We start from the raw sequence: 26,852 nt of genomic DNA, 5'->3' as shown, positions 1-26,852 counted from the left end.
AGGGGGGGTGGACAGTGGCACCATGCTATGTCAACGTGCCATCTGCTGCATTCACCAGCATTTTACATGGCAGGCACATGGATCAGATTCAAGTAAGTGGCCATGTGTGAAGGAGGACTATTCCTTAGTCAGGTGAAGGGGAACTACAGTCAATGAGTGGGTTCCACTATAGTCTGTCAAGAGCTTCATCAATTGCAATTCAGGGGATAAGCCACACTGAGCCAGACATTTGGTTCTCCAAAAGTCCAGAGATCCTTGCAGTCCCCCTAGTGGGCACCGTTGGTCTTCAGATCATGTGCAAGCAGCTTTTGATTACAGGTGTGTCAGTCAGCACACTGTTCAGACAGCAGTCTGTGTGAGAGAGGAAGGGAAGAAGGATGGATGGAATAGCACTGAACGGTGTCTCACAAGCAGCTGAGTGAGTGGGAAGTACAGAGGACAGGAAGAGTTAGTAATTTTGCAGAATGTGACCAGTAAGAGTGAACAAGTGAGCATGATGTATGCAATAGTGAGGGTTGTATTGCCTGAGTCTTAGTGAGATGTATGTGCAGTGGCACAGTTGAAGTGAGTGCTAGCCCTATGAGTATGAGATAGCAGCGCGAAGATTGCGGCATTTCCCTGAGCAGCTCATTGAGTTTCTTCCTGTGGTGCTGAGGGTCTGTCTTCAGTCAGGACATAGTATTGACCCAGGCTGCAATCTGTTGAGGTTGGCTTGACTGGTGGCATGGCCTCCTGTGGCCCTAAGCTGAAAAAAAAAACTGACTCTCCACGTCTCACTCAACAAAGCACTTCAACTGAAAATGGAGCAATTCTGCCCATATTCTCCAAATAAGGAATCAATCAGTCAAAGAGGACTAAGAGAAGGAGACATTCATTTTACTCAGAAGGTTGTGAGGCATTGGAATTCTGTACACCCAGCGGACTGTAAATGCTTAATCATTGAGTACGTTCAAGTCAGAGATTGGTAGACTTGGATGGAATCGAAGAATGTGGAAATTGCGTGGGAAAGTGCAGTGAGCAAGGATCCTTAGAGTGTAGAAGACATCGACCAAAATGTTTCCAGCGATGAAGGATTTTAACCACAAGCTTCATTTGAGGGAGCTGGGATTGTTCCCTTTGGAGTAAAGGAAATTGTGTGGAGATTTGATAGAGCTGTACAAGATTACAACAGTATTAGACATGTGAAAGACAAAGAAACACTGTTCCTAAGAGCTGATGATGTAAGGAGAAGTGGACATAATTTTACGATTTTAGGCATGAGATGCTGGGGGCGAAATAACTGCTGAGAGCCCAGTATCTCATCTCCAATCACCCTTCATTTACAAATGCATAACCTTTGACAATGACACTGTCTCTCACTGAGGTAGTCATTCAGGGGCTCAGTATCCCCGACATTCATCCTTTCATGTCAGCCAAGCCTCCATGATGGGACCAGATTAACAGCCCCCCGTCAGGGAACTCCTATTCTATAGAGTCCACCTGGATGACCTCATTGCAATCATTACAGGGTTGAAAGGAAGAACTCATTGTCTGCAAGGTAATAGAGGGGACACAAAGATTTCAAAAGGAAATTAGATAAATATTTAAAGAATGGCGGGACAAAGGGGAGATACACAGAGGAGAATTGCTTTACAAAGGGCCTCGATGGGCCGAATGTCGTCATCTTGCACAAACTGACCACATTACTTATCAAATGGCAGACCAGGCTACAAGTTTTTTTTTGTTCTAACTCAAAAAAGGGAGGGCTAAATAATTTGAAATCAGTCATGATGAGAGGTATCTCGGCAAAGCCTGAGGGGAAATGAAGATGTCACGGTGAGAAATTTGGCACGGCCCTTGGGCGGGTGTCATTGCATGAGGATGTCAAGTCTCGGGATGAAAGGGGTGAACAAGATGGGATGTTCAAAAGGAAGAGAAGGTGGTAAGGTCTAAAGGGGGAAGATGAAAATGGATTGTAATTATAGCTGCTGTGGCAATGTTTTCAGCAAATGGGGTTCAGGAAGGGTTGAGGGACTGCCATCCTTGAACCAAGTTTCCATCAAGGCCATGGTTCCATTGCAGTTGCTCACCATCAGGTTTATGGATGCCAGGAGCTTCTATAAAAGGATATTCTGAAAGGAGTTTGCAGACAGAATTGATTGGTTCCCATCATTCACATGTCCAGTGGAGGTAGGTGACAGAGGTTAGCAAGATTGGCCAGCAACAGTTGTGCTGGCTCAGGAGAGAATGGCAAGAGAGTTGGAAGGGAGTTTGAGATAGTCATACAGCACAGAAACAGACCCTTCAGTCCAGCTGGTCCATGCTGACCATTATCACAAGCTAAACTAATCCTACCTGCCTGCACTTGGCCGATATACCCCCGAACATTTCTATCCATGTACTTATCTAAACATTGTACCTGTACCCTCATCCACCACTTTCTCTGGAAGTTCATTTCACACATGAACCATGCTGTGTAAAAAATAAACTTCCCCTCATATGTCCTTTTCAATTTTTTCTCCTGTCGCCTTAAAAATATGCCACTAGTCTTGAAATCTCGCACCAGAGGGAAAAGACACCTGCCATTCAACCTTTTCTATACCCCCCATGATTTTACAGACCTTTGTAAGGTCACCCCACAACATCATATGCCCCAGTGAAAAATGTCCCAGCCTCTCCTTAGAAGTGAAACCCTACAGTCTTGGCAGCATGCTGGTAAATCTCTTCTGAACCCCCTCCAGCTTAACAAAATGAACGGGGGCCTTCAGCAAGGGAGGCACAGATGGAGGTTGTGGGTTTATACAATAGGAAGTCAAATCTACTAACCCAGGAATGTAGGACGACACAGGAATGGGGAAGGTTGATGATAGAGCTTGGATGAGAAGTTGCAGGGGTTAGCGTCTGAGAGGGGAGGAGTAAAAGCAGTCATAACTAGATAACAGAAAGCGGGGGTGACTGAAGAGGGAAAACTTGAGAAGTGTAAAACTCTCAAGAAAACTTGAAGAGATAGGAAAAAAAAAGATAGATGTAGTGGTCTCAGGATTGAACCAGAAGTTAAAATATTCAGACAAATGGATACAAGGGAGAAGTCAATTGATGTGAAACTGGAAAAACATAGCAGGACAGACAGCATCTGACAAGCAGGAAAGTCAACATTTTGGGCCATCAAGGTAAGTCGGGATATACAGGCTATGCAAATTTTCAGGCAAATCTGCCCTGGTTGTAAATGGAAAACAGGATGGAGACAGCAAGAATAAATGCAAAATAATGCAGATGCTGGAAATCTCAAACACAGAGAATGCTGGAGAAACTCAACCACTCTGGCAGCATCTGTGGAGAGAGAAACCAAGTTAACGGATCTTCAATTCTGAAGAAGTCAGACCTGACTCGAAACATTATCTCTGTTTCTCTCTTCACTGATGCTACCAGAACTGCTGAGTTTCTCCAGCAACTCTCTCTGCTTGTTTCGGAGACAGAAAGCGCTCAGTGTTACAGTCAAAGCTCTGATGGTGGGATAAAATCTAATCAAATGTACTCGATGAGCTTTTTGTTGATGTAATTATCCATGTTTTATTCACAATGCAGCACACAAAGGCCTTCAACAGGAGGCAGCCCCTGAAGGACCAGCTGGAAGGTTTTGAGCAACCACTGAGGAGGTACATTCGGTCCAGAGAGACAGAAGATGTGTCAGTCAAGGTCAGGAACTTGTAATTGTTTCCTACTGTACAGCTGTGGTTCTCATGTGACTAATCCCTGTCTTTCTGTGCACATGGGAATGAAAGGGAAGGAGCTGTGCCTTATACATGACTTTGGACACATAAATGAGTTAGAACTGGCCTTTTCCCACAGCCAGTACAGAAGTCAAATTGTGTAAGAGTATTCATTTCCTGCCTTTAATCGCTTCAATAAAATTATAACTCAAACAAAGAAAAATATTCCTTGGACATTAACTGGCTCTTATTTTAAAAGATCTTTTTCATACCAGGATAAAAGCATTTGTCCCCAGATTTAATTCTCTGATGAGGAAGTTCTGATTTTCCATTTAAAGGCCCTGCCACTTACCATCCACCCTTATCCGGGACCTGCCAGTTTGTCCATATTTGCCATCACTGTCGGCATCAGTTACAAAGATGGCACTTAAACTGAATGAAGGGTGGCACCTATTTTCATTCACAGAAAAAAATATATAGAAATCCATGCCAACAAACCACAAGTGCAGAAATACACACATTTTCCCATAAAACAAAAACTACTCAGACATATCTCGGAAAGAAACGCTAACAATTTTTCTCCTTCTCATACTGCCAGACAGCAGTAAGACCCTCACTGAGCTCTCTAAGCCCAGCACAAGCCCAGAACTAACTTTAGATTCCTCAATCTTTTCAGTTTATAACTTTGCAACATGTAATTTCTGTCCAGGAACTAGCCTTGGTGACACTGGGCCCTGAAAAATTCATTATTGATCTCTAAATAGTGTTAAACAAGCATTTAGTTATTGTCTTTAATACAGTGTTTTCAAGACATTGAAGGAAGATGGCCCAGTACAGGGAAATCTTTAAAAAGAGAGAATAAAAGGGGCAAAAACAGAATTTGAGAAATATCAGCACTTAACAGGATACTTGAACATTTTTCTTACATATTTCAGTTGTTAAGAGACAAGGAGGGGGGCTGCCTGGGATGTAGGCTTAATTTAACTCTCAGATGACTATCTGGATGGAGTTTGCACATTATTCCCATATCTGCGACTGTTTCAACCAGGTGCTCCAGTTTCCTCCCACAGCCTGAAGATGTGCAGGATTAGGTGGATTGGCCATGCTAAATTTCCCATAGTGTCCAAGAATGTGCAGACTGGGTAGGTTATCTATGAGAAATGTAGGGTTGCAGAGTTAGGGTAGGGGACGTGAGTCTGGTTCTGATGTTTTTAGAGGGTCACTATGAACTTGATGGGCTGAACAACTTGCTTCTACACGCTGGAGATTCTATGATTATAATCAGAGATCATAAATGGAGTCCTTTTTGCAGATGCAGTGGACATGGCTGACTCAACAAATGAAGTACTTTGCATTTGGCAGAGCAAGAACAGAGGATGCTCACTATGTAGCAGTGAAGATGATGTAGTAGTGAAATTAGATAACATATATAAAATACATAATTGGATGGGGCAAACTGGTAAAAGGAAAATGCAAAAAGATTTACTGTAATCAAAATAAAATAGTTAGATCGAGCACAGCTCAGGTTACTGAGGGAAGTAAGAGTGGAAACTGCCTAGATTCTGGTCACAATTTTCCACTTGGACCTGAATCGATGAGGAATGATGAGGATGTGAACTGGAGGATTGTAAGTAATACAGCAGGACTCAAAATATGGAGAGGAAGGACTAACCTGTTAACTACAGAAGAAGTGGCTTAACATGAAGGTGGGGGGGCATTCAAAGATGTCAACCTGGATCAAAATTAATTGCTGTTTTGAAAGAGTATCATAAATTAATATCAGGACAGATTTATTAAGGATAATTCATGTTTGACTAACTGGATCAAGCTCTTGAAGGTGGCTGTGTGATTGTTGAGTGGATCCAGCATTTAAAAAGATGTTTGATAAAGTAATACACAACAGATTTATTAGCAAAATTAAAGACCATAGCATTAATGGGACATTGGCAGCATAGTTACAAAATTGGTTAAGTAATGAAAAATAGTGAACAGAGATAGTAGGAACTGCTGATGCTGGAGAATCTGAGATAACAAGGTGTGGAGCTGAATGAACGCAGCAGGCCAAGCAGCATCTTAGGAGCAGGAAAGCTGACGTTTTGGGTCGAGACCCTTCTACAGAAATGCTTACAAAGAAGGGTCTCGACCCGAAACATCAGCTTTCCTGCTCCTCCAATGCTGCTTGGCCTGCTGTGTTCATCCAGCTCCACACCTAAAAACAGTGAACAGTTCTTTTTATTCAGACTAAAGATGGGCTGATGGATCTCTATTCAGGACACAACCATTTCTGATTTATATTAATGCTGTGGACGTGGTATACAGAGCATAATTTCAATATTTGTGGATGATACTACAGCCAGAAATGCAATACAAAATGAGGAATAGTAACAGATTTCAGGAGACGATAGGTAAATCAGTGGAGTGAGTAGAAAAATGCAAATAAAATTTAACACAGTACAAAATCATACATTTAGTTTGAAGGATGAGGAAAGGTGAAATGATTTCAAATGTTTAGGGAAATAAATGAAAATAAAACACTCCTAAATAACTTGCTGATGCTGTTTGAATGGAATACTTTTCTCACTTTAGAATATTTTCTCAATGGCAGGTTACTGATGGGTCCTTTTCATGGGGTAGTGGCATGGCAACTCTTTCTAACATCAGCATCAGAATTCCAACAGGTAAAACATACCAACCTCTGTTGTTGAGAGAAATCTTGATCTGTGATTTGTGCAACAAGCAATGCTTTATTAAAGCTTTATGTTAAATGCAAAGTACTGTTGCTGAAAACAGACAGATGTTTAATTGAAATATGACAATCACAGGTAATGGAATGGTGATGAGTATTAATGCTAGTCCATGATATTCAAGCATAAAATGTGTAATTTGTTCAGCTCATCATTATAAATTGTTTGATAACAGTCTGCCATTTTGTGAATTTATACTTCAACATTCATCCCACCCTCGGGTGACTCTGTGGAGTTTGCACATCCTCCCTGTGTCTGTGTGGGTTTCCATTCATTGCTCCAGTTTCCTCCCACAGTCCAAACACGTGCAGATTAGATGAATCCGCTAGGCTAAATTGCCCATAGTGTCCCAGGATGTGCAGACTCAGCAGTTAGCCATTGTAAATACAGGGTTATGAGAATAGGGCTGCATCTGATCGGTACGTTGTTTGGAGGGTCGATGCAGGCTCAATGGGCTGAATGGCTTCTCTGCACTGTTGAGATTCTGTGATTCTCCTTCCACATCCCTCTATTTCACCCCTCTCTCTACCCACCCCCTTTCTCCACTCCCCATTTAGGGGTAGCTCAGTGGTTAGCACTGCTGCCTCACAGTGCCAGGAACTTGAGTTCAATTCCACCATCAGGGGACTGTCTGTGTGGAGTTTGCACATTCTCCGCATAAATGTGTGGGTTTCGTCCCAGTGCTCTGGTTTCCTCCCGCAGTCCAAAGTTGTGCAGGCTATGTAGATGTCCATGCTAAATTGCTCATAGTGTTCAGGATGTCGAGATTAGGTTATAGGGGATGGGTCTGGGTGGGATGCTCGGAGGGTTGGCATGGACTTGTTGGGCCGAAGAGCCTGTTTTCATACTGTTGATATTCTATGATCTATTATTTCCTTGCAAGTTGGTGGCAGCACCAGTTAGTTTTTGCTGTTTCCTGCTTTCTCTGTTCTTCTCTTCTAACTTTTGGTGACCTCCCACTAGTGCTCACAATTCACCTTGTATGCGGCATAATCAAAGACAGTATTATCTACTGTTTTCTCCTCATGGAAATGTTCTTCACGTCTCCTTTCCTTATTAAGCCCATGAGTTCTTGTATCTCCTCAATGCCAAATGTTGTTTGTTAACTGTGCTATGAAGCACTAGGATTTGTTTTACAATGCAAGCTATCACTGTATTTAATTAGAACATTTGACCTTCCCAGATTTGATGAACAAGGAATTTGCAGATTGTCCTGAAAGATACAAGATATCCCCAACTCAAGAAATACCTAAGTTTGATGTTTAATGTCTCCAAACTAACATTGGCAGGATTCAAATCTAAATTGACGCAAAGCTTAATTTGATAAGAAAACCACATTTTCCTAAATACTAGATTAGAGAGTGGAGTTCTTACACTCTTGTTTTCAGTTCTCCATTTTGTGCACCTCTTGTGTTGGTGGTTAAGAGTAAGTGCAATGATAACATTTTAGTCATCTCCTTAATTTTGAGTAAAAAAAACTTGCAGTTAAGAACATGACCATGAAGAAGAAAGGGAATATGAATAGATTAATGACATCAAGACTGTGTTATGAACTCTGAGTGGCCTGATTTACATCATCTCTTAGATTGACTTTTTTCCAACTTTATTAAAAAGTAAGCTATTTTAAGGTTTCTGCAACACTGCTCATTTTGCCCAAAGCAACTTTCTGGAAAAAAGTTTTGGGACAGATTACTCACTACAGGAGTGATGAACAGTTCCTTGATTATAATTTCTTCCCAGGTCAACTAACAATGATTGTCGGTCAAGTGGGATGTGGAAAATCTTCACTTCTCCTTGCTACCCTTGGAGAAATGTTGAAAGTTTCTGGGAAAGTTTACTGGAGCAAGTAAGTAAAATAATTGTCAGCAACGATGAGGGAGATCAACTCATTTTATTTCCCTGTTGCAAAACGTAGACTGACAGCCATCACTGTGTGGTATCCTCTCCATCCCTCTGTTTCTTGCCTCTTCAGAATCCCCATTTTCATTTGCAGCGTCATATTTTAAAATTTGTCCTCAGGATGTAGGCTTCCTCCTTGAACCGTTCCAATCCAGATGTTGTAAGTGCATCCACAGTGCTGGTGGGAAGAGTGTTCCAGAATTTTAGCCCTACAACAGTGAAGGAATGAGAATATATATCCAGGTCAGGATGATGCGTGGCTTGTTGGGGGATTTGAGGGTGGTGCTGTTCCTCCTGTTCTTGTCCATTGAGGTAACAGAGTTATGGCTTTGGAAGATGATATTAAAGGAACCTTGGTGAGTTGCTCAGTGTATTTTGTAGATATTTCACCATGCTGCCACTGATGGTGGTGTGGAGCTAGGGAATATTCAAGACTAAGGATGAGGTGCCAATCAAATGCATTGCTTTTTTCCCCCCTAGTTGTCAAGTTTCAAAGCACGTGGAAAGTATTCCAGCATACATTTGACTTGACCTTTGTGGATGGAGGATACATCAATTCTTTTATGGGATATGGGCATTACTGGAAAAACCAACAACTTTTCCCCATTTCAAATGCCCCCTGAGAAGTTGGTGGTGAACTGCATTCTTGAACTGTTGCAGTCCAACTGATGTAGGTTGTAATAATATGAAGGGAGTAGCAGAATGTTGAACCAGTTGCAACAAAGGAATAGTGATGTGGTTCCAAGTCAGGATGGTGTGTACCTCAGAAAAGAAATACTTCTACTGCCCCTGTCGTTCTATGTGGCAAAGATTTGGAAGTACTGCTGGGACTGCACATCGGTCTTGGAGGGAGCAAATATGTAAGGTCATGATGGGTGTCAGATGAAGTGGATTACTTTGTCCTGGATGGTATCAATCTTCTTGAACAGTGTCAGAGCTGCACTCGTCCGGGTATGAGGGGAAGAATCCATCACACTTACTTCTTTTCCTTTGCAGATAGTAGACAGATTTGGGGTTATAGGATGTTCATTACTCACCTCAAAGTTCCCAGTCTCTGACTGACTCTTGTAGCTACAATTTTTTGTGTGGCTGATGGAGTTCAGTTTTGGTCAGTAGTAACCCATAGGATGTTGACAGTGAGGTGTACAGCAATGGTAATACTATTGAAGGTCAAGGGGCAGTGGTTAGATTTTTTTTCTGGTTGGAGATGGTCATTGCCTGGTATAACTGTTACTGACCACTTATCATCCTGGATGTTGTCCAGGTCTTGTTGCTTGCAGACATCGGCTGCTTCTGCACACAAGGAGTTACAAATGCACCTAAAGTCTGTGCAAACATAAGTGATCATCCCCACTTCTTACCATTTAATAGAAGGAAGGTCATTGATGAAACAGCCAAATATGATTGGGAATAGGACGATACTCTGAGGAGCACATCAATGATATCCTGGGATTGAGATGATTGACCTCCAACAAATGTAACCATCATCCACTGTTTTATGTATGTGTCCAACCAGCAGAGACCTTTCCCCTTGATTCCCATTGGCTTCAATTTTTGCAGGGCTCCTTGGTTCTACATTCAATTATTAGCAGTTGTGCCTTAAGCCACCTAAATTCTAAGTTCAGAGATTCCCTCTCCTAATCTCGGCCTGTTTACCTTCCACGTCTCCTCTATTAGCTCTGTGTCCATGGTCTGCTCGCTTATCTGTAAAGAACATTGTAGTGTTATTTCTCTGTTAAAGCTGTCATAAAAATGCAAAAGGATTGTCTTTGACCAGTGGTAACACAAGTTCTATAACACATCACTATAGATTTCAGCGCATTTGAAATAAATAGCATGTGCAGATGACAGGTTTAACAATGTGCAGGTTATGGTGCATTGGCCATGCTAAATTGTCCATAGTGGTCAGGGATGTGCAAGCTAGGTGGATTTAGTCATGGGAAATGCAGGGTTACAGGGGTAGGGTGGGGGTGTGAGTTTGGATGGGTTGCCCTCCAGAGGGTTGTGCAGACTCGATAGGCCAAATGGCCTTTGTCTGCACAGTAAGCTTTCAATAATTCTATGATTCCAGGACGTGGAAGGAAGGGTAACTGTGACCATATGTTAGTACAAGCATAAGCAAGTTTCTCGGTAATATAATTGGTTTGCCGGCATAGACTACCCTGGTAGTCTTTCTGTTGAATGAGTTCTTATGGAGGGAGGGGGATTGTTGAATTGTCATAGAGGGTTAACAATGACAAAATGATGTTGAAATGCTAGATATTGTAATGTGTTGCCACATCTGCAAAGTAAATTACTGAATGCTGTATGGAATGCTATCAGAATCTGGATGTTTGCTTATTTCTGTTGAAGTTCTGTCAATTGAATACAACATTCCATGGCGAAAAAGTGCATCTTTAACTCTGTAAATGTAGTTGAAGTACAGGAAACTACTGCAGAATTTATGACCTAAATGATCAATCTTTTAATGTTCAATATTATAATCAGCAGCAACTGAGCTCATGGTCATTGTCTCTTCCAATGTTGTCTAATCTTGTGGATAGTTATTTTGTTTTGTTTTTGATGTAAATTACAGAGAGCCTGCAAATGAGATGAACCAGGATGCAACGTTAAGGTATTTTGAGCTACATTTAATTTTCATCGTAATTTTCCCCAGGTAGAATGTTTTTAAGTGTTCTGAATGGTGACTGATCCAATTTATTCGAACCATTTTATTTTGAAGAATGTTGTTTTCTTCTTAACTTTATTGTCTGAACATTTGCTGTATTCGGAATCAATTGTTCCCCCCAGATTTCCTCTGCTCCCTTCTTTTAAGATACAGTTCTACAAGTGCCTGCCCTTTTTCTGGTACTTACTGCTCATCCTTCATGCATGAGCCTTTGCTGCATATACTTTGACACTTTTACCTAGTACAAGTCTAATAATCTCAGCCTTCAAAGCTCCAATTGTACCTCAGCACCCAGAGCCTTTTGAAGTAGAGTGTCCTGGATTTGCACTACCATTCATGTGAAAATCTGCTTTCCAATTTCCCTCCCAAATTTCAAGATTCCCTTGATCTTGATGCTGGTCCCACAGGCAACGCAGAACCAGCCCCCAACCCTCAAACCTACCTGTGCTTCCATTTGATCAAATCATTTCTGGCCTGCACTTTAACTGCAAGCTCCCATTTTCTGCCCTACACTTGCTTAACACTAAGGCATTTTTGATTTTCAGTTGAGTGCAAGAAGGCATTTAGCACACTACTCTTCATTGCTCAGATCCTTGCGTATAGGATTTGGGACGGCATGCTGAGGTCGTACAGGATGTTGATGAGGCCTCTTCTGGATTACTGTGTCCAATTCTGGTCATCCAGTTATAAAGAAGGATATTATTAAACTGGAGGGGGGGCTCAGAAAAGATTTACCAAGTTGTTACTGGGAGTGGGAGGTTTGAGTTATAAAGGAGAGGCTGGATAGGCTGGGACTTTTTTTTAGCTGGAGTGTAGCAGGTTGAGGGGTAACCTTAAAGAGGTTTATAACATCATGAGGTGTATGAATAAAGTGAATGGCAGGTATCTTTTCCTGAGGGTGGGGAATTTCCAGACTACGGAAAATATTTTTAAATAAGAGGAGAAAGATTTTAAAAAAGACAAGGAGCAATTCTTTTATACAGAGTGTGGCTTGTGTGTGAAATGAACTTCCAGAGGAAGTATGCATGCAGGTACAGTTACAATATTTAAAAGACATTTAGATAAGTACATGAATAAGAAATGTTGGGAGGGAAAAGGGGCAGGCATAGGCAGGTGGGACCAATTTAGTTGTGGAACATGACTGGTGTGGACTGGTTGAATGGTATAGTCTGTTCCCCTGTTGGTGTCTATGACTAAATTTTGACAGGCTTTTGGAGGACAGCATTCATATTCCACGGCCTATTACGCAGTGAAGAACTTTTTGAATCACTTGGCTATTTTTAATTTTACCATATGTTTTTAAATGTTGAAATATTTTTCATAATTTTACTGTTACATCCCTTTGTTCTGGTCTACCCCTGCCAGAGGAAACAGTGTCTCTCTGTTCACACAATCAAGCCTTTTCAACTATTAAAGGCTTTGATTTTGTGACATTCTATAAAACAGCTGGATGTGTTGGGAAGGGAGACTTGATAGTCATTTCCTAAGATTAAGAGACATTTTCAAGGTCACCACCTGGGGTTTTATATTTTTGCAGTGGTGCATTATGTCTTGTTCCCTTTCACTTATGCCCTTTAAAAAACAGCGTATCCAGTGAGTGACAAAAATAATTAAACAAAACCAGAAAACTTCAGTCTGATTTTTTTTTAAGAGTAAGTCAGTTACTGCCTGAAAAGCTTATTTTTGCTAACTTGGTTTTACCATAAATTGCAGTGCACATGAGGTTGACCCTGTGTTCGAGGTGACTGGGAGGTACTCTATCTTACTCTTATCCAATTCACTAATTGTGTCATGTATTGTTTTTCTAGTGACACTTCATCCTGATAACCATCACACCAGTGGTAATGCTTTTTACACTTGTAACTAATCATTGCATTTTCTGCCATTTTCCACTCTTCCTTCTTTTTCATATCAGTGTTTCTCTGCAACTTGGCTACTATGGTCCTGATTCTGTCAAAGCCATTACTGACCTTCAGTGAAAGGCTGCTTCTGTGTGTTATGTGTGTAATGGCATGAGGTGCCTGTCAATTGTGACCATGTTTAGCCCAACCTAAAATTAATTAGCACGGCAGACCCAATGGTTAATTTCCATCTTTGACAGTTTCAACAATCCTTAAAGATATACAAAGGACACTAGGTCAGAAGGGGGTCTGCATAAGATTGATAGACTTCAGCAAATTTGGCCCCCTTCCTCGTTCCTGTTCCACAAAGGGTTGTGTAAAACCTAATCCATTACAGCTGGCATTCCTTAGTGCAATGTGGTGAGAGGAAAGCTCATTTGCATCAGACAATGGACAATCCAGCTAGATATCCAAAGGAAAAAGACCTACAGCAGCAGCTTAAAGGGGGTGCAAGGTCGAGAGAAACCACACAACGCCTCAGCAGGGCAGGCAGCTCCTTTTGTGGAATTTGCCGCATTACATTCTCACCATTAGATGCCTTTTAAGGATTGAAATCCACCAGTGACTGCCACAAAAATGAGTCCTCACACTCCACCCAACTTTGCTCAAGAGCTATTTAGTTTAGATTGACATTGGCCATCTTCCTGTCTGTGCTGTCCATGGTCGTTGGGTGGGAATTGGACAGACACTGTAATGGCATTGCTGATCCTACTTCTGGCACCAAACTAAAAATATTTGCAGAAGCATGAGACCCTCACATACTTCAGGTAAGATCTCTAAAAGTCAAGAATAACATATATTGAACATGCTTCTTTTCAAAGCATCACTGGCAAGGACAGCATTTATTGCCCATCCCAAAATTTCCTGCGGAATGTGGTGGTGGGCCAATCTGGTCAATCTGGTCCAAACGTTGAAAGGGAATTCCAACATTTTAACTTGATGGAATGTTAATGTCATTCCATGTCATGATGGTGCAACTTTGGAGTGTAACTTTGCAGGTGGTCGACTTCCCATGTGTTTTCTGCCATTCTCCTTTAATCTTGGTTTGGGACCAGCACCAATACAACTGGCTTCATTACACTAGTGTGTCATTGCCCATCACTCGTGTGTAGAGCTGGATCTGTCTCACCAGGACTTAGCTAGAATAGAGTTCGATCTTCGTATATATTGATTCTCAGGCAAAAACACTACCTCCAAGCAATGAACTCTACTTTATTAACCTGTCCTTTCAGCAATTAAATCCCCCAGGATTGTATGTGGGAATTGAAAAAAAAGAGTTCAGTGCTCTAAGTGTCAACAGGAAACAGAATAATGGGAAATAATTGAACCTTGGCTTTTAGCTACAAGAGTAATGTTAGTGGATTAAATGTCAAGACAGGATCATTCATGTGTAACCTTGCAGTTACAGTAACTTCTCATTCAGCAACTGGGCTGCTGTTAACAGAAAACAAGGCACATAAATTCAATTGGGCCTCTGCTGAGAAGATGTTGAAGGAGGTGATCGGAGAATGAATGGAAGGAAAGGACATTTTCTGTTACATTTAAAATGTAGAAACACAGGCGAGGAGAGAGAAAAGACATAAGGTGCATCAAATTTAGCTTCAAGCATCCCGGTAGTTGCGTGAGAGAATTTTAAAATCAGAACGGGGAATCTCAAATGGCCGACCAAGCCACCCGTATCGTGCATGGAATTACCTGTCCATACAAAAACAGGCCATGTGACCCACTAGGTCTACGCTTGTGCCCTAAGAACCACTTCCATAATTATCTGACATTCCCAGTAAATCTTCTCTCACTCTTTCTATCACATGTGCTTGTCTAGTTTCTATTTGCATGCATTTATGCTTTTTGCCTCAACTTCCTGCAGTAGTAAGTTCCACTTTCTAACTGCTCTCTGGGGAAAGAAGTTCCTTCTGATTTTGGTATTGGATTTATTAATGATTATCTTACAATTATGAACACTGGTTTTGTATGCCCTACAGATGGCTCTTTCTCATCTGTCAACCCACCGAATCTCATCATAGTTTTATAGCCCTGTAATAGATCAGTTCTTATCCTTCCTTCACAGAGGAAACTACTCCAACCAGTTCAGTCTTACACCATGGTTCTAACTTCTCAAACCTAGTATCCAGGCAGTTGGTCTTGAGTATTTGCACTGTGCTCAACAATGACACAAGCCTTCATGGCTCTAACAGGAGTCCCATATCTTCACCGAAGGACATTGAAGTCCTGAATCTGGGTCATTCCAGTCATCTGTTGTGGACCTGGATGATATTGCATAGCCAGTAGATCATCACACCCTCAAAGGCCACAGTTTTCCTACACTGGTTGATAGGGATTATGTCCATTCTGAGAATAATGGACCAGGGCAGCACAGACAGTCTTTGGAGTTACTGCCACCTTATTCCCTGAGGTAGAGAGTGTTATCAACTGTATCCACATATGCATCAAGACACTGACAGACCAGCCAGATTTCTCAAGAGAACAGATTTTGACTTAATGAAGCACATATTGCAAATCTGTGCCTGTTTCCTGTGTGACCATGATGGATTCCTCCATCCTGTGAAAGTACCAGGCATGCCAACTCTTTAGACCAACATCCAGGCACTGTGGGTGTCTCTTGGGGTATGTATTGCCCTCTGAAGAGGTGGCTCCTTAGATTTAGCAACAGATATAGACACTACAGCCAATGCCACACACTAACACAAACTTACATTGGACAGGCCAGTGACATGTGCTGTCATTGGCTTGAACAGTCGGTGCGTGTTGGCTTCCTGTTCGAACCAGCCAAGGTTTCTGATGAAGGGTCTAGGCCCGAAACGTCAGCTTTTGTGCCCCTGAGATGCTGCTTGGCCTGCTGTGTTCATCCAGCTCCACACTTTGTTTTCAAGGTTTATTATGGTTGTGGTTGTCTGTTAGGGTGCTGTATGATACGAAGAGATCTGGGGTTGGAGGAAGAGGAAGCAGCTCGAACACTACAACCTTCCATGGAGCAGGATGGGAACGAGGATAGAAGGAGACGTAGTAGTTCAAACTGCATCCAGGCCTAAGAGGGGGAACATGGCCAAAGTCATCCTAAGCCTCAGGGCCATGAGGTGGCTGGCATGGCAGCAAGCCCAATATTAATTCAGCACCATGTCAGTATTAATTGAGCACCTCTTAGTCAAACAAATCCGCAATTTACCTTCTGTCAGAGAGAGAAAAATCATTTAGCATGTACTAAACTAATCCATAGTTGCCCAAAAACATTGAGAATGTGGTCTGCATTGCCAACAGTTTCTGACAAGGAATAAGAACATTCAAATTGGATTGAAGGCCAAAGCAATAACTATTAAAGGGAGAGTTAGTGAAACAGTCTGGGGAAATATTGCTCCTGTGATCCTAAAATACATCTAATGGTGTGGCACCATGAGTTCTTGTCCATTTCCCCTGGGTGCATGCCCACATCAGTGCTGAGGTCTCTGATAATCGATCACAGCGGTGCATGGCATGATGGCCCCGACAAAGTAACCATGCCCCAACTCAGGCCCTTCCAAATGCGACTAAATGGCGTGACACTGAACTTTCCTCTGAACCAGTTTAACCCTTTGCATTTGTAAATTACATTGTGTCATTGAGGTTACTGTGATGAGAGATAGGGACCTAGAAATGATGTGAACATTGGATTCCCTACTCCAGATTAAAAGCACAGTGCCTCCATCTCTCTAATGGATGGTAGATCATAGAGACCTCTGAAGCAAGAAACACAACATAGATTGATTTGGAAAAGCGAAAAGAGGTCAGGTTAGAACAAAGAACTTTAAAGGGAGGAATTAACTGCAAAAAAAAACTAGGGGAAACGGGACACTATATATATGCTATTACTAGCCCTGTTTCAATAGCAGTTCAAAACATTGCAAAATATCAACAAAACAGAAGTTCAATGAGAGCAATAATTAGTCATCACTGTTTTGAATCAGGGCCATTTTATCCTAATTGCTTTGTACTTTTAAAAAATGTGATGAAATTGCTGTTTTCTACTGGAATGAAATAACTGTTTACTTCAATTTTGAGCAGAAACCGAAACTCTGTTGCTTATTCTGCTCAGAAACCTTGGCTCCTCAACACAACTGTGGAGGAGAACATCACATTTGGGAGCCCCTTTATAAAGCAAAGGTAATTAAAGCTACTGTAACTTGGGACAAAGTAAAAAGAATGTGCTGGAAAATGCTGCAATAATACATGGGACATCATGTTGAGATTGTATAGAATATCAGTGAGCCCTCTTCTGTATTGTGTTCAATTCCAGTCATCCTGTTCCACCTGGCAGCTACACCTCTAGCAAGTGTGCTGAGTGTGAGAGCTTTTGACACTGATGGGTTCATTTTGTCTAGACCATTTCAGGAATATATAAACCTCATCCAAGTCACTCTTCACTTGAAAACAAGATGTGCAGTCTAACCTACCCTCATAAGAGAACCCACTCATTCCAGATACCAAGCTTGTTACCTCAAGTGCTTTCTCCTTTAAATAAGAAGAGCAACACTGCACACAGAGTACTTGAGAAACAGTCTTAACAATGTCCAGTGTAACTGAAGTTTAACATCCTTAATTTTGTGTTCAATACCTCTCTTACTGAAGAATTGCATTCCATTAATCTTCTTGATCATGAGCTGTATCTCCATCCTATCTTCTGACTCATGCTTTAAACAGTTAAATTCCCCTGCATTTAGGAATTCTGAAGTTGTTCTTGATGTAATTAATACTCTGCTTTTTCATTCTTCCTGATTAAAGTGAACAACACCTTTTCCCACATTATACTCCAAGTGACAGATTTTACCCACTCACTTAACTTATCAATAACTGCCCGCAAACTCCTGATGTCCTCTTCACAACATACTCGCTGACTCATCTTTGTGTAATTTGCAAATTTCGCCACTTTGCCTTTATTCCTTTCATCTACGTTTTCTTGGTGTAAATTGTCAAAAAGTTGAGCTCCTAGAACAGACTCTTGTGGGTTACCATTTATCACATCCTGCCAATTAGACGAAGACCCATTTATGCTTACACAGCCAGCCAATCTTCTATTAATGCATTTTGAAGAAATGTCTTTGTAACTTATCAATTAAGAACCCTCAACATTGGTTTTCTCCCTAAACGGAATCAAAAGTTTATGAATCTTGGTTAACATTCTTCCTTTGTGTTCTGCACTTACCCATTGCAGTTCTCATGTTTGCATTTGGGCTGATATTTATGTAGCCTCCAAAGTTAATGTCGTACATTCATTCAAGATCGTGAGGCCTATTGAAGAATCACTTTAATTTAGATGGAAACATTCTGTGGCACTCACCACTTTCATTTCTCACCCTCTAAGGTACAAAGCTGTCATTGATGCCTGCTCCCTTCAGCCTGACATTGACCTGTTACCATTTGGAGACCAAACCGAGATTGGAGAGAGGGTAAACACTGGGAATTTTTTTTTTCCAAACAATTCTATTCACAAGCTTGATTAAGGTCTTGAATGCTCCTATGTATTTAGAATTCTGAATTTATATCAAGACCCTGTTGGGGTGATACTCACTTTGGGCAGTAGTATTCAATGATAGGTATTGCGGTACACTGGCTACTCATTCACAACTGGCCTGTACTGTACTACCACTTAAAGTAACCTAACCGTCACAGACTCGGGCTTGCTTTTACATGAATGACAATACCTGGATATTGTGGCTATGTCAGCAATTTGTTTTAGAAAATAATCACTGTAGAACTGGATGGAGTGGTTGAAGAGATCAGAAGAAAAGCACTTGTTTTCAACAACAATCCTGCTGAATGCATCAGATTTGTGAATGTAAAATTCAAATCATGAGTATAGGAGTAAAATGATTCGAAAAAAATATAAATTGCCAGATCACCCTATTGTTTCTATGTTGATGTCGGATGGATTTACAAACAAATTGTTGGATTGTTGCATTTTAGAGTTCCACTTTTCTTACAATTACTGTTGTAAAAGACTAGCCAACAATGGCAACACTGTGTAAGCATGAGTAAGATACAATGGTTATTGGTAACTGGATGGATAACAGGCACTATGGTTGTGTGGTACCTTGTGTTTTGTCCACTACATCCTTGTGCAAGGTTGTTATGTGTTCATGTCATCATTATTAGGAGTGGACTATTGAGACATAGATTCTAGCTTTTACACATCAGAGTTCTGCTGGATAATGAATACATGACTCTGTGCCTGAGTATAACCATGGGGTTCATGCTTCCATTTCTGTTTTAGAATTGCCTGTAATTACCAATAAATTACCTCAGTGTTTTTATTTTTCAACTTAATATAATCCACCAAGCCCATTTATTGGATCATGGCAGTGCTATTTCAACAATTCTATAAGTACGGAGACAAAGTATTTTACAATATAATGTTTTTTTTAATATTCTGCATCAAAATACAATTATATTAATAATGTGATCTTTTTGCTGGCACAGGGAATTAACCTGAGTGGAGGTCAGAAACAGAGAATCTGTGTAGCTCGAGCCCTGTATCAAAACACAAGTACAGTATTCCTGGTAAGAAATCATGCTTTTCATTGGGAATTATCTGCTTTGATTCTCTTTTAGCTTCCTGGCTGATCAGCTGAAAATTATACAGAATGTTTGGTGTTGTCCTCTTTACAAAATTTCCCAGCAGTCTGTCTGATTGCTTATCAACAGAGTTTTTTTCGATGGAATCGTTAAAAGGGATTTAAAGCCTTTCATAAACTGTAGAATTCCTGCTCCTCCTTGGATAATCGGATTTTTCACTCATCATTTGAGTCATTCTTGCTAATTTAACTTCCCCGACAGTAGTGGGAATAAAAATATATATGTAATTGTTTGTGGAGCTGGAAGAACACAGCAAGCCAAGCAGCATCAGGGGAGCAGGAAAGTTGACATTTTGGATAGGGACCCAGGCAGCATCAGAGGAGCAGGAAAGTTGACATTTCGGATAGGGACCCTTCTTCAGAAATTTCATGACCCGAAAGGTCAATTTTCCTGCTCCTCTAATGCTGCCTGGCCTGCTGTGTTCCTCCAGCTCCACACTGTTATGTTTGACTCTAGCATTGGCAGCTCTTACTATCTCTATATGTAATTGTTTGTTTGTCCTGCAGACACTGTGAGGCCTTTAGAGTTATCACCCTGACTCAGCAAAAAAATCAGCAGATGGTAGCCAATTCATCATAGTCTTTGGAAAGTCTTTTGGCTATATTACAACTGTGGCAGTTGCTGAAGAATGGATGATTGCCCTAAATGTTTGACAGCTGTTGGTTTTGGAAATGCCAGAGAGCCTAACAATCATTTAACATTTACTTTGTGACAGTCCTTCTTTTTAAAGTTTTAAAGCAAACTAACTGTGCACAATAATTGTTACAGCAGCATTGGAAAATGCCATTTGTTTATTGGTTAGCAAAACAGTGCCAAAACTGCAAGGTTCTGATACTTTGTTTAGCTTGGACAGTACACAACAGCATGTTTAAAAGCTGCACAAAGCTCTGTTGGCCCTAAACTAACTAAGGATCAGGACTTGTGCAATAGTTGGAGGTTTACAAAAGTGATACTAAAGTTAAAAAGATTAAATTATGAACAATAGATGCACCTATGTCGTTAAATTTTGCTTGTGAGTAGATGGTTGAGGACTGATCTAATGGAGGTTTATAATTGATAAGAAGTTCTTATTGACTTGATACAGAAAAAAATGTACTTTTGATGAGTAATTCCAGACTGAAGAGGCATAATTTGAGGAATAGGATTAATTAGCCAACTCAGGAGTAAGATCAGGAAGGACTTTTTCAATCAAAGGCTAGTAGGACTCTTAAAATCTCTCACCCCACCTCCCAAAACAAAACCCATAGGCTCTTGGATAATTTGAGTTTTTCAGACTGAAGTCAATTGATTATTCTGAGATAAGGGTATCAAGCAATATGGATCAAACTATCAAATGGTTCAAATTGAGTTGAATACAGATCAATATAAATGGTGGAACAGGCTCAAAGAGCTTACTAGCCTTCTCCTAGTCCTATATTTCTGCTTTCCAGAAAAAGCCGTAGTATATTATGTTCTACAGAGCAGCTCTTATCTCTGGTAGCAGATTATTGTCAACGCTTCCATACTCTCCAGAAGTCCACAAGAAATACAGATTATGGTGAGAAAACTAGGATCAAAACCAGTGGGCTTGGGAAAATAGATAATTGGAGATAGATTAAAGAGCTGTTGACTGGCAGTCAGAATTGTTCTGATTGGTAGTTGGCGTAGGAAGGCTAACACTAAGTATATAGGATGTTGGTGACTTACGGCAAGAGTGTGGAGTGGAGCAGTTAGAAGTCATGTGATCCAAATTGCCTTATCAACCTTAGTTATAAGTGTATTAAATGGCTTTTTACCTCGTAATTTCACCAAACTTTTTGGTAATTTCATCAAATACAGGAAATGTATTCTCTGCTTAAAGCTTTTGTCTGTTTCAATAAAATCACAGCATTTACACTGTTTCTGTCCCCCATCAGGATGATCCATTCTCTGCATTGGATATTCACCTGAGTGATCACCTCATGCAAGAAGGAATCCTCAAATTTCTCCGTGAAGACAAGCGAACTGTGGCTCTAGTAACACATAAGCTGCAGTATCTGACCCATGCTGACTGGGTAAGTGAGAAGAATGAGCAACCCAGGCTTGAGCATCTTGCAACTAATGCTTCAAAGTACCTCTTGAGTTTACACAAGAGTTTAAAATGGTACAAAGAATAACAGCAAGCACAGCCTGTTTTACTTAGAATCGTAGAATAATTGGACAGAACATTGGACATTGCAGCCAGACTCAACCCCAAACCATTTCCCCATGGCCCTGCAATTTTTTTCTTTTCTTGTAATTATTTAATTCCCTTCTGAAAACTACAATTTGAATTTGTCTCAATCATGCACTCAGGCAGTGCGTTCCAAATCCTAACTTGCTGTATAAAAAGGGCTCTCCTTTCTGCAAACCTTAAATATGTGTTCTCATGCTTTTGATCCTTCTGCTAATGGGAACAGTTTCTCTCCAATGAGCTCTGTCTAGATGTCTTGTGATTTTGAGACCTTGATCAAATCTTCTCTTTCCTTCTCAGGAGAACAAGTTTACTTTCTCTAATCTATTACAGTTACTAAATTACACTTCAATGTAAATAATAGGCTGGAGGGATCTGGCACAGGCTGCCCACTTGATAACATCCAGTTAATGTAGTCACAGAGATATACAACATGAAAACAGACCTTTCAGTTCAACTTGTCCATGCTAATCAAATATTCTATATTAATCTAGTCCCATTTGCCAGTATTGGGCTCATATCCCTCTAACCCTCCTATTCATGCACCCATCCAGATGCCTTTTAAATGTTGTAATTAACCAGCCTCCACCACCACCTCTGGCAGCTCATTCCATACATGCACCACCCTCTGCATCAAAAAAGTTTCCCCTTGGGTCTCATGAAAATCTTTCCCCTCTCACCGTAAACCTACACCCTCTAGTTTTGGACTCGCTTACCCTGGGGTAAAGACTTTGACCATTTACACCATCCACGCCCCTCACGATTTTATAAACTTCTATAAGGTCACCCCTCATGCTGCAACACTCCAGAGAAAATAGCCCCAGTTTATTCAGCCTCTCCCTATAGCCCAAACCCTCTAACCCTGGCAACATCCTTGTAAATCTTTTCTGAGCCCTTTCAAGTTTCACAACATCTTTCCTATAGCAGGGAGACCAGAATTGAACACTGTGATCTAAAAGTGGCCTAACCAATGTCCTGTACAGCTGCAACATGGCCTTTTCACTCCTTTCCACAATACACTGGCCAATAAAGGGAGCTGTACCAAAAACCCTCTTTATTACCCTCTCTACTTGTGACTCCACCTTCAAGGAGCTATGAACATGCACCCCAAGGTCTCTTACCATGCATTGTCAAAATCCTAACCTTTATTTTTCAGTAGCTATTATACCAATTGGGTATTATTTCAAGTGAAGTCAACTTACATGGTGTTCAAAAGCATTGTCAGATATAAATGAAGAATATAATTTAATTTCTGCTTTGTATCAAAATTAAAGAATAATCAGATGGCTATGAGATTACTTTTCACACTGCTAGGAACAGGAGTAGACCATTCAGCCCTTCAAGCATACTCCTCCATTCTGTAAGACCCTGGTTGACTTGATAGTAATGTTAAATCAACATTCCCGCCCACCCCTGATAATTTTTCAGCCACGTCCTTAACAATAATCGATCTACCTCTGCCTCAAAAATTATTCAGTGACTCATTTTCTATAACCCGTTTAGGTAGAGAATTCTGAAGAGTCATGGGTCTGAAAAAGAATTTCATGCAATTATTTTAAATGGGCAACCGATGATTTTTAAACAGACTTAGAGTCATACAACACAGAAGCAGGCCCTTTAGTCCAACTAGTCTGCGCTGACCACAATCCCAAACTAAATGCCTGCATCTGGCCTATATTGCTCCAAACATTTTTTTATTCATGTACTTATCTAAATGTCTTGTAAACATTGTAATTGTATCCACATCCACCACTTCCTCAGGAAGTTCATTCCACATACCAACCACTCTCTGTGTAAAACAGTTGCCCCTCAAGTCTTTTTAAATCTTTCCCCTACAACCTTAAAAAAATCCCCTTGTCTTGAAATCTCCCACCCCAGGGAAAAGACTCCAGCCATTCACCCTTACCTATATTCCCCATGATTTTATAAGCCTCTGTAGGGTGACCCCTCAACTTCTTACACTCCAGCAAAAGAAGTCCCAGCCCATCCAGCATCTAGCTAAAACTCAAAACTCCTGTTCCCGGCAACATCCTGGTGAATCTCTTCTGAACCTTCGCCAGCTTAATGAGGATATCCTTCCTTTAACAGTGGCCATAATTCAAAATTTTGGTAATGATTCCAATAGCGTTTGACTTACATTGCGAAGGAATAATCTTATCTTCAAACAAGCAAGTTGTAAAAACAAAGTGAACATAGATGTACACTTAATTTACAGCCTTGTAGAATCAAGTTCCCTGCTCTGCACAAGCAGTAGTTAAATGAGGCTCGACAAATCAGATCACATGTTGAATTACAGAAGCTCAGTCAAAACCTGTTGAAAGATCGTAAGAAATAGGAGTCGGAGAAGGCCATTCAGCCCCCTTCAAGCCTACTATGCCATTCAAGAAGACCATGCCTGATCTGACTGTGATCTTAGCTCAATTTTCCTGCCCACCACCCCCATAATGTCTGGCTCCCCTGTTGATCGAAAAACTGTCCAGCTCAGCCTAAAGTATGCTCAATGTCTGAGAATACACTGCTTCTTGGGAAGAACTCCCTAGAACTAACGACTGTCCAAAGTGAAGAAATTCCTCCTAATTTCCACATTAAAGAGATATCACTTATTTTTCAAGTCTGCACATAGTTCTAATGTCTCCCACAAAGTGAAACTTTCTTTCAGCATCTCCCTTGTCAAACCTTCTCAGAATCTCGTGCGTCAATTTAATCATTCCTTATTCATCTGAATTGCAATGAAAATGGGCCAGTATTTTCTTCAAAAGACCATTCCTTTATTCCAGGAATCAGCCGGGTGAACTTTCTCTGAAAATGCATCTTGCTTCAAAATGATTTCTTTAATGAGTTAATCAAGCATGGACAATGTGAAGCTTGAGGTTTCTATTTACTTCAATGTTACATGTGACTTATAAGTAAATTTAATGATCAGTTTTGGCCTGAATGTGATAATTATGATGGTTGCTGCCTTTGAATAGGCAGGAGCTCATTAAGTCCTCAGTGTAATAGACCATATGGAGTTATAGAGTCATACAGCACAGAAACAGACCCCTCAGTCCAACTTGTCCATGCCAACCAAGTTTCCCAAACTAGTCCCACTTGCCTGGAGTAAAAACCAAAAGAACTGTGGATTCTGCAAATCAAGAACAAAAACAGAAGTTGCTGGAAAAGCTCAGCAAGTCTGGCAGCATCTGTGAAGAAAAAGATCAGAGTGAGCATTTTAGTTCCACAGAGGAAAGATCACCGGACCAGAAATGTGAACTCTGACTTTTTGTTTTCTTCACAGATGCTGCCAGACCCGCTGAGCTTTTCCAGAAACTTCTTTTTTTTTCCCACTTGTCTGTGTTTGGCCCACATCCCTCTCAGACTTTTGTTTTGATGTACTTGTCCAAATGTTTTTTTTAAATGTTGCAACTACCAATGAAGGAGTATTGTATCAGAGATAATGGGAACTGCAGATGCTGGAGAATCCAAGACAATAAAATGTGAGATATTCTTTATCACTCATAGGAATCTTGAAATCATAGAATGATAAAACGCAGCGAAAGGTGATTTGAGCCATTGTAATAGAGGTTGGGATGGTATAACAGCAAGTGAGAATTTTCTGTGACTCGGCTGTTTCTCTATTTTTCAGATAATTGCGATGAAAGATGGCACCATCATAAGAGAAGGCACATTGAAGGACTTTCAGAATCATGATGTGGAGTTATACGAGCAATGGAAAACACTCATGAACCGACAGGATCAGGAATTTGAAAAGGTAACATATGAACTTATGAACCTTGTTCTGACTTTACAAGCATCCACTGCTCTCACCAGCCTACGGACAGCTTGCAGCAAGATTTGTCTCTGTTCATTTTAACACAGAGAAAGATACAGGCTGCAAGCCAATAACTTCCCAATATCTGCTGCTTTCTAATTGTTCTCTTCACCCTCAAAGAGCAAAGAGGATAACGCTAAATGTACACCAAGATGCTAAAGCTATTGAAATGGTGGACAATGCTAAATAGTCACTCGTTGCAGCACCTAATTTAAGATCATAGATTAAATCTCTGTGATCTACATGGAATAATTTAAGAACAATCTAGCCCAGTCTACTCATACAATCATAGAATGAATTGCAACAAAGAACAAGGCCAGCCCACCCATTTAGCTCATGCAAGCTCCCCCAACAAAACAGTCAGTCCCAGACCCCTGCTCAGTCCTTTAGCTCTCCACATTTATTTCTTTCAAGTGCCCATACAATTTCCATTTGAAATTACCTGCACCATCCTTATAGACAGTGAGGCTCTGATCTTTGAAAGAACAAAGTTCTTTCTTATTTGTCTCCACCCACCAAACCACTGTGTAACCTTTACCCCTAGATCTTTTGATCAGTGTCCCTTAGTCCTTGTTCTATCAGCTAATGTGAACTGTTCTTCCTTCTATCGTAATGAATGCTATGAGCAAACCATTGCTCAATGTCCCAAGCATCAAGGAGAATGACTCCAGATATTCCAAACTGAAACCCCTCCCATCCCTGTTGCCATTCTAGCAAATCTCTTTCCACTCCCTCCGAGACCTTCGTTTCTTTTCTAGAGCGTGGTGACCAGAACTGGGCCTGATACTCCAGCTGGGGCCTACCCACAGCTTTAGAAACATTCAACATAACTCCACTGCTTTATAGTTGAGGGCAGGATTTTGATTTTTGTTTGATTATCATTGTTGAGCCAGTAGGATATTCATGCAATGTGATTGTTTCCATTTAGTTGCTTCAGCGTTGCTATCATTTCCCGGTGAGCACTTAAAAGGATATCTTTGTCCTGTATGTGGTGGAACAGTGTCTACTCCATCAGCTCCAGTTTAGAAAGTCAGATTTGATAGCATTTATAGAGCTGCTTGGATTTTCATATTCTGGACTGAGGAATACGGACTGGATGTTTTTGGGTCAGTGTCAAAAGAGAAGGACAGTTAGCAAACCGGGAGGTCGTAAAGTACACAAGATGATATCAAATTGTGCAAATGGACCTCTATTATTTTCTATTGGCTGCAATGGATTTAATGAGGAGGTGAAGATGGAAGGGTGCAGACTGGAACTAGCTCTCATCCTCCTTTGTTCTGATTTGAAAAGCAAAGTGGTGTAGTTTTGCTTTGAATCAGCGATCA

At 40.8% G+C, this 26,852-nt stretch overlaps 1 protein-coding gene across 5 annotated transcripts in view; it reads left to right on the top strand.

The window, feature by feature from the left end:
* abcc9 (ATP-binding cassette, sub-family C (CFTR/MRP), member 9) overlaps window positions 1-26,852 on the top strand; it is a 189,636-nt gene that overhangs the window by 105,241 nt on the left and 57,543 nt on the right. For 4 of the 5 annotated variants that reach the window (XM_048554006.2, XM_048554003.2, XM_048554007.2 and 1 more), the window contains 10 exons: window positions 3,565-3,675; window positions 6,295-6,367; window positions 8,174-8,279; window positions 10,908-10,946; window positions 12,714-12,752; window positions 16,958-17,056; window positions 18,255-18,339; window positions 19,370-19,450; window positions 21,421-21,558; window positions 25,342-25,467. In XM_048554006.2, coding sequence (XP_048409963.1) covers window positions 3,565-3,675; window positions 6,295-6,367; window positions 8,174-8,279; window positions 10,908-10,946; window positions 12,714-12,752; window positions 16,958-17,056; window positions 18,255-18,339; window positions 19,370-19,450; window positions 21,421-21,558; window positions 25,342-25,467 — 897 coding nt within the window. The remainder of the gene's footprint in view (window positions 1-3,564; window positions 3,676-6,294; window positions 6,368-8,173; window positions 8,280-10,907; window positions 10,947-12,713; window positions 12,753-16,957; window positions 17,057-18,254; window positions 18,340-19,369; window positions 19,451-21,420; window positions 21,559-25,341; window positions 25,468-26,852) is intronic. The other variant, XM_048554004.2, reaches the window with a different exon arrangement.

This window comes from Stegostoma tigrinum, chromosome 25 (assembly GCF_030684315.1).
Source record: "Stegostoma tigrinum isolate sSteTig4 chromosome 25, sSteTig4.hap1, whole genome shotgun sequence".
Taxonomy (NCBI): domain Eukaryota; kingdom Metazoa; phylum Chordata; class Chondrichthyes; order Orectolobiformes; family Stegostomatidae; genus Stegostoma; species Stegostoma tigrinum.
Note: the sequence above shows the minus strand (reverse complement) of the source record. Positions and strands in the feature narration are given on the sequence as shown.